This window comes from Monosiga brevicollis, genomic scaffold (genome assembly GCF_000002865.3).
Source record: "Monosiga brevicollis MX1 MONBRscaffold_31 genomic scaffold, whole genome shotgun sequence".
NCBI classification, from domain to species: domain Eukaryota; class Choanoflagellata; order Craspedida; family Salpingoecidae; genus Monosiga; species Monosiga brevicollis.
This window is the reverse complement of record NW_001865068.1, coordinates 341,709-349,235: the sequence shown is the minus strand read 5'-3', so window position 1 is coordinate 349,235 and position 7,527 is coordinate 341,709. Positions and strand designations below refer to the sequence as shown.

The following is a 7,527-nucleotide window of genomic DNA, read 5'->3' as shown; positions in this document are numbered from 1 at the left end:
CAACTTTAGTCGTCAGACTGGTGATTATGCCTCGTTGTCCATGCCCGATCTTCGTGTCATGGCCTTGGCTTATCAGATCGAGCTCGAGTACAATGGCAACGCTCGCCTTCATGACAAGCCTCGCAAGCCTCGAGGTCCTGGCTCCAGCGACAAGGTTTGTTGGGCGGCTATGTTCATACCTATCCAGAGTCTTCTAGAGCTGTCTAGTCCATGGTTGTGGCAGGGCGGACCCTCGGCGCGTGTTTTGTTTTGGGGTTTTTAATATCCCAAACAAGTTCTGACTGAAGATGATCTGGCTTACCGGTTCATTGAACCCTGCCCGGTCCAACCGCCTTAGCCCTGCCGCTATGGACTGGCCTGTCGCCGCAAGCACGTGTGCTGGTATCAGCATCCTGAATCACGTACGTTCACCTGTTTCGAGCATGTCATCAACTTGTTCGTCATCGTTTTTGCTGATTGGACGCTTCCCCTGCTGACACATTCAACAGCCGAAGAAGCCGAGGCCATGGCTCAGGCCACCTCCCATGCAGACCGTGCTGCGTTTGGTCATGGTACGCACCCTCACTTGCAAATTTACATGTGTCTGTGGAAGCCCACACCACTCATTTACATGCCTCCTTGGCGCCGCCCCTGGCATTCTCGACGACAGATGCGTCAACAGCCAACACGAGTGCCGGCGCAACCAACGAAACAGAGGCAGCAAATGCTCCTGTGAGCGTGGAGGAAGACGAGGATGATGATGGGTCAGGCTGGATTGGACCTAGCAACGTGGACGATGTGACCAAGCAGCTGCGCTCAACACTCACCGTGGCCAAACCCGACGCCAAGGTGGCGTGTCTCACAGCCGATTACGCCATGCAAAACGTGATGCTTCAAATTGGCCTCAACGTGGTCTCAGTTGATGGCATGTACATCAAGCGCGTCAAGTCCTTTGTCCTGTACTGCACCACCTGTATGACTCACACAGCCAAGACCATGTTGCAATTTTGCCCAAGCTGTGGTGCCGCCACTCTCATCAAGGTACCGGCGCTTTCGCCCCTGCTTGACCTTGCTGCTTCGGCTCCTCGCATTGCAACTCCTCACTGCTCGCTCTTTTTTGAACATCTCACGCGTATGCGTTTGGCTCTTGTTGTCGTCGCTTGTAGGCATCTACCTCTGTTGATGGCGATGGCAACACGACAGTCGTGGTGCCCACCCTGCGCAAATCTCAGACTCGTGGATTGCGCGTATGTTTTATGGGCTTGCTTACAATAAAACATTTGTGTTACACTCCCTCTTGCCACGAAACCAGGCTGGTGATTAGCTGCTCGACTCGAGTTTATGCTTGCCCTATACTCTCTTTCCGTGGTGTGGTTTAGTATTCCATCCCCATGCCCAAAGGAGGACGTACTTCTAATCTGATTCTTCGGGCTGACCAGCCGGAGATGCTGAAGCAACAACGCAAGGTGGGCGAGAAACAAGAAAACTGCATGCGGATGTCCTTGTGTTGGAGTGTCGTCGCCATTCCTGACTCATGTGCCCTGGCCACAAAAAAAAAAAAAAAAAAAAAACTGTATCTTGTTCGATCATGTAGGAGAAACCAGTCAACATGTTTTCCGACGAAGCTGCCATCGGAAACAATCCTTTTGGCAAGGTTTGTGGCTGTGCCGAAGCAAACGTTCAACTTTCGCTGCCAAGCTTTTCCAATCCATCCTGTCTATCTCGGCCCAGCCTCAAGTGTGCGTTTGCCTTGTCTCCTCTAGGTCCACAAGGTCAATGTTGCCAAGGGCGGTAGCATTAATCCGCAGCGCAAGGTTGTCGGCTATGGTAAACACAACCCGAACGAGAAGAAACCTACTCGCAAGGGCAAGCGCAACAAATGAGTGTTTCGTTTCGTGGTGTGTTGCTTCATGTCTGTGAGGAATTGAAAGGCGCAGCTTCCAGTGGCATTTGCGTTTATTTTTGGCAAAGGAAAAGAGGATTATTAATTGGGGAAAGAGAGATAGTGTGTGTGAGACGGAAAGAAGGGATTGGTCAAAAAGGGAGGGAGCAAATGCCAACTTGTCACCAAGAAACAGCATTCAGAGTAGAGAAGAACGGGGAGGGGAGGGGAGGACATTATAGAGGCTGGCACATCGACACAAGCAAGTTCGACTCGCGGGTCGGAAAGCCAAGGGCAAGACAACAAAGCCGGGTCACAGCGGCTATGCGACGACACAAAAAAACAACAACAATGGCAATGCTGAGCTTCAAGTTCATTCCAAAAGCTTGAAGCACAGAGGAACCCAAAACAAGTCCAAGCCCAAGACAGATGGCATTCGAGGGGAAGCCAACTGTGGGACGGACATTGTGACGATGGGGCATGCCGGGGCCTGTCACTTTACAGAGGGAGCCGGGACTTTTTAAAGTCCAAAGACTTGCCTCCACAAACGACAGGAGGGGAAAGAAAGAGAAAAAAAAATGCACAAACAATCAGAATAAGCGAGTTCACGGACGAACAAACAAAGTGATAACCCCCATGCGTGGGAAGCCTGCTCGCTGTATGCGTATTAATCGTGAACACGACAATAGGCTCGTCCAAAGGGCAGACATTAGGATGCAACGTCATTGCTGCCAAAGACCGCGTGGCGGGCTTGAGCATGGAGAATGACACCTGTTTGGGCGACCAGTTCTGTGCGACGGATGAGGAGCGCGAGCAGACCTTCAGGCCCGCTTCTGCTCTCCTCTGCACTAGGCAACGGCTCTGCCGTAAGACCGAGGCGCAAACAGAACAAGGGGTCTGACCCGCCAAAGACGAGGCCGCGCGGCGGCACGTCTGCTGTCACAGCGTCTTGCAATGGGTCAACCGGGGCCAGCGGTGTGGCTGCAGTATCGCCGTCTGAAGATTGGCTGGTGGAGCGTGTGGAGACAAAACCAGCGTCCTGGTCTGCTGCAACCACAGTGGAGGAGGACTCAGTCCTCGTTTGTAGCGTGTCGCGCGCAGGGCGTGGCGTGGGCGTGGTGGGTACAGACGTTGCCGGGCCGGCAGGGGTTGCAGACGATAAGGCACCCAGGCCCGGAGGCTTGGACGTTTTGGAGGCGTTGGAAAGGGTGGGAAAAAGACGTGCCGGCCCTTGATTCAAGTGGGATACTTCCAAACTGGGCGACATGGGCTCCTCATCCTCAGCGTCCGAGTAATGAGCTGAAGAGAGGGGGCTGGAGGCTGGGCTGTGGAGGGCCGAAATGGCGTCTTCCCCCTTGGACGAGGAGTGAGAGGCCAACGATTCCAGATCCTCGCCTTCATCCGATCCAAACATGAGCGCCCGAGCAGGGGTAGCACCGTTGCCCTTGGCTTTCATGAAATGTGTGTGAGCCTCCTGTGGATCAGCCAGGTGGACTGTCCCCATTGGCCCGGGATGAACGGTCCCATGATTCCCAGCCTTGACCTTTTGCGCAAAGGATAGAGTGGGGGTCCATTGACGTTCCGAGGGAGTCGGGGGGGCTTTGCCCACGGGTTCGAGCTATGAGAAACAAACCACGAGGTCAAGCAGATGAGCTGAGCTGAGCTGCAACCTGAGACCGGAAACAAAGAGGCGATGGCAGAGGCCAGAGGACAACTGGACCACAACACAAGGGAAGCGGTGGGCAGCAAAGGCCGACACGTGCTCGTTCCCACGCAGGACACAGTGGTCCCTCGCACCCAGTGGTTGAGATTGAGGCACGACGGGAACCGCAAGCTTAGTCTCACCTCCTCGTTGAGGTTAATCTTGATGTGCTTGACGCGTTGACGACGCTTGCCCATTGTGTAGGTAGTCGAAAGAAGAACGGACGGAAGAGGCAAACAGAGCCAGAGGGAAACCAAAAGCAGACTAGTAATCACAAGGAACAGGAATCTAAAGCCAAGGAGCCGTGTCGACCAAGGGCGTCAAGCAAGGTGTGAGATCCAACGTCGAAAGCAAGGAAGTGAGTAACAGACGTCACTGAGTAAAAAACGTAAAAAAAAAAAAAGAGCCATGGTAGTGTCCTCACGGAACGAGGGCAGACAAGATAACGGCCGGCACCACCAAAGCAAACAAGAGCAGACACAAGCGGGGCAAGAGGGGAAGGGCCAGGACCAACTCGACACCCAGAAGCCCACGACCACGACCGCGCTGCACCCACATTTTGACAAGCACTGACACCCCAGTGTCACACCAAAGCCACAGCCAGCCATGCCCTCCCCCCTCTCCCCAACACCACACACTTAAACACACACGCACATGAAGACACCTGAACACCTCACCACCCCCGGGCGTCATGCCGGAACACGGGCATACGCCACCAGTGCCTGCCGTTACATCCCCTGCCCCCTCTCACACACACACACACACACACATACGTATCAACGTTTTCGTACCTTGTTGTTGTTGTTGTTGTTGTTGTGTTTAACGACTTTTATGATGATGATGAGACAAAACAAAAGAACGAAAAAAATGAATGAACTTTTTCTCTCTCTCTCTCTGTCTCTGTCTCTCTCTCTCACTTGTGTGATGAAAAGTGCAATGACAGTTGGTAGTTGCCTGAGCCCCAACGGTGTTGCCCAGGAGAAATTTGAGACGTTGTACAGTTGGTAGCGAAAGGGTGTTGTCAGCCAGTTTTGTTGTTGTTGTGTATTGGTCACACACACGTTGTGTGTTCAACGACAATCACAAGAATTGTCAGCATGACGATGGGGGTTCTCTAATAAAAAGTCGAGCATCTTCTTGCTGCTGGCAACGACGGCGGAACTAGCGGCCCACAGCACTGTCTTCATTGGCAGAAGCCAGGAGCTCAACAACCACCGGGAAGATCTAGTGCACACACACACCAACCAATTGATGAGACACGGCTCGATTCGCTCACCCGCCAACAACAGCAACAATAATCTAGAAAGAAACAAAAACATCAACAAAATAAATAAGAGACCACTGACCTTTTCCTTGGCTGACTCGGCCCAGATGGTATCGAGATGCTCATAATGATCCACGGCAAAGGTTTTGCTAACGATGAAGAAACAATGCACTTGAACGTGAGAAGCTGGAGATGCCCACAGATCCTTCGAGCCAAGCTGCAAGCGCCCAACACACACACACACACACACACACACACACACACACACACACACACACACACACCAGGAGCTGGGAAGTTGGCGCAGCAACCAGTTCATGTCCGTCAAATCATCGTCGGTTCCATCTGCCATCCCGCAACAGTCAGTTTGTTATCAAGCAGGCTACTGAAAGCCAGGCTCTTTTGGAACCCGCCGCGCAGAAGCAAGCAGACTACATACAGAAAAGAGCCATGGGACATCGAATCTGCCCAATCTCGTAGCTCTACGACATGCAACGCAGCCACGTGAGGCACTTGTCGGCATCAGCCTCGCCATGCTCGGTGAGTTTGAACCAGACATACCGCCGGCAGCATGGTGCGGTAGGCACGCTGCAGGTTCATCTGCTCATCAAACTGCTGGAAGCGGTTGCATGCTACAATTTGAAACCAATGCTAAAACACGAATGTGCAATACATGCCCAGCCGCAGAGCAGGATGAGTCCATCACTTTGACCTAAAATGAAATACCGCCGCTGTCGCTTCCCCCATCACACCGGCTGCGGCCCACCTACCACCACTGTCTTGACCGAGGTCACGGAAAAGAGATACGAATAAAGCCAGCCTTTGCGCTCAATGGGACCCAGTTGGTCAAGCTTCCAGTCAAACAGCTGCGCGCAGACCCGTGCGAAAAGAGCAGAAATTGGTCATGACCAACTCCAAAGAGAAGAAAAAAGAAAAAAGAAAAAAAAAAAAGCACCAAGCAGTCTCTCGCAGCGCGCGGCGTGCGGAGCGCCGTGGCGAATCACTTTCTCTGCCTGTCCGCATCTCCACATCGCAAGGTCATACCACGCGGCATGCAATGTCAATCAGGCGGGCATACGCCACGCGACTCAGGAGACTCCGCCAAAAGTGCACCCATGGCATCAGAGCACGAGTGCCAAACAAAAGGTAGATGGACTGAGGTGCAATGTGCACCACCGTCTGCAGCATGCCTAGAAACCAGAACACGTCAGATTGATGCACGTGTGTCTCAGAAAGCAGCACCCTCAAATGGGAGCCAACTGCGACGCGCAAGCAAACCTTGACGTAGCCCATTGGCTTTGGCGGCTGGCGAAAGAGCCACAAAGAGTCGGACCTAATGCAGGTGGTGAGAATGCCGATGGAGAGGCTGTTTGTGTGCAGGGAGGCGAGCAAAGCACCCACAAGAACACGCACCTTGCGCGCCACCTGGGGCAGGGCGGAGAAGCAGGCAAATCCCAGCGCCGTGCCCTGCGAAAAGGCTACGTAGCTCAAGCCCTCATGACCCGTCACCTCGAGAATGTTGGTCATCATGGTGGGCAAATCGGTCATGGCCATCTCATCCAAGGAAAAGTCCCAAAACTACAGGTCACACAATGCATCACGACCCCAAACAATGAGGTTGGCCTTTGAAGAAAGTATCGATTCCAAGCGCCACCCCGCGAAGAATGATGGCAAGCCCCATCAATACCTCAATATCAGCAGGCTTGAGGCGCTGGTGGCGGCTGCTGTACTTGTTACCGCGTACTATCCACCACATTGGCCTGGTGAGAATGGTGATGATGGACTTGGCGCTGCGTGCGAGTTTCAATTCAAGGCAACAGCTCATGTTGCGGACAAGCCGCTGATTGCTTACCGTTGCCGAGCCAAACGTCATAGCCTTGATCAGTGAGCTGAAAGGCGAGTGCATGCTCGGTTGTGAGCCACACGTCACTGCATTGCATCAGGCCATGCTGCAGCAGCACCGGCGGCCCGCGCTGCGCCGTATGCTTTTGGTGCTTCTGTCTCCCGCCAGCACATGGGGGGCCAAAGCGCGATCCAAATGTGAGGTCGAAGCTGTGATAACAGGCAAATGGGGGCCCCTCCCGGCAGCTTGGGGTGCTCGGAGCGAGGGGCGCAGGTGCGACGTACGGAAATGCGGTGCATGACCAGGATAAAGCCATCGTCAGTAATGGCAATGTGCTGCTCGCAGGCGTACCCATGATAGGCGGCCAGCCCAGCCGCGTTCAGGTCGTTGACATTGCTGTTGTCGGACGTATCCGCATCCAGGACTTGCCACTCTGGTCGTGTCAATCAGCAGGCACAAAAGGCACGACAGCGAGGCTTTGCATGAGTTGAGCAGCATTTGCAGAATATCCAGCGGTCCAGGTGAGGTGGATTTGGCAGTTGAGTGCCGTCTCCCAACAGTCTGCCCTGCACGCACCTTTGAGCGGGCCGGGAAGCAGAGAATTGCCCAGGTTCTGGACCAGGTTAATGACAAAGCTGGGCACGATCATGAGGCTGAGACGGGCAAGCTGCTCGAAGATCATGATGCTAAACGCAAAGCAGAGGCGCAGTACGCCCTGCAGCCCCAAGGCGTGCAGGCGGCTGCCGTACAACATGGTGCCTGATTCGGGAATGGTACTGGTACCCCAACGCCGTCGTGCGGCGACACCCAACGGCCAAGGACGAAGAATGCAAGTGTGAAAGGGGGAAAGGGGGAAA

At 53.9% G+C, this 7,527-nt stretch overlaps 2 protein-coding genes across 2 annotated transcripts in view; one reads left to right on the top strand and one right to left on the bottom strand.

The window, feature by feature from the left end:
* Positions 1 to 1,921, top strand: part of MONBRDRAFT_34185 (uncharacterized protein) — a 2,794-nt gene extending 873 nt beyond the window's left edge. Inside the window, exons 2-9 of the mRNA XM_001749553.1 lie at positions 77 to 154; positions 338 to 401; positions 489 to 551; positions 650 to 1,020; positions 1,146 to 1,226; positions 1,359 to 1,445; positions 1,574 to 1,633; positions 1,743 to 1,921. Of these exons, the coding sequence (XP_001749605.1) occupies positions 77 to 154; positions 338 to 401; positions 489 to 551; positions 650 to 1,020; positions 1,146 to 1,226; positions 1,359 to 1,445; positions 1,574 to 1,633; positions 1,743 to 1,862 (924 nt within the window). The 3' untranslated portion in view covers positions 1,863 to 1,921. The remainder of the gene's footprint in view (positions 1 to 76; positions 155 to 337; positions 402 to 488; positions 552 to 649; positions 1,021 to 1,145; positions 1,227 to 1,358; positions 1,446 to 1,573; positions 1,634 to 1,742) is intronic.
* A 649-nt stretch (positions 1,922 to 2,570) lies between these two features.
* MONBRDRAFT_34184 (uncharacterized protein) lies at positions 2,571 to 7,447 on the bottom strand (the record flags this gene model as incomplete). The annotated part of the gene is made up of 14 exons (XM_001749491.1): positions 7,247 to 7,447; positions 6,955 to 7,103; positions 6,680 to 6,776; positions 6,515 to 6,570; positions 6,241 to 6,405; positions 6,106 to 6,160; positions 5,872 to 6,017; positions 5,598 to 5,693; positions 5,389 to 5,478; positions 5,267 to 5,309; positions 4,910 to 5,172; positions 4,355 to 4,389; positions 3,707 to 3,851; positions 2,571 to 3,479 (listed from the first exon to the last, which is right to left on the bottom strand). Exons 1-14 carry the CDS (start codon positions 7,422 to 7,424, stop codon positions 2,571 to 2,573), a joined length of 2,427 nt encoding a protein of 808 aa, XP_001749543.1. The 5' UTR covers positions 7,425 to 7,447.
* Between the last annotated feature and the right edge of the window lie 80 nt (positions 7,448 to 7,527).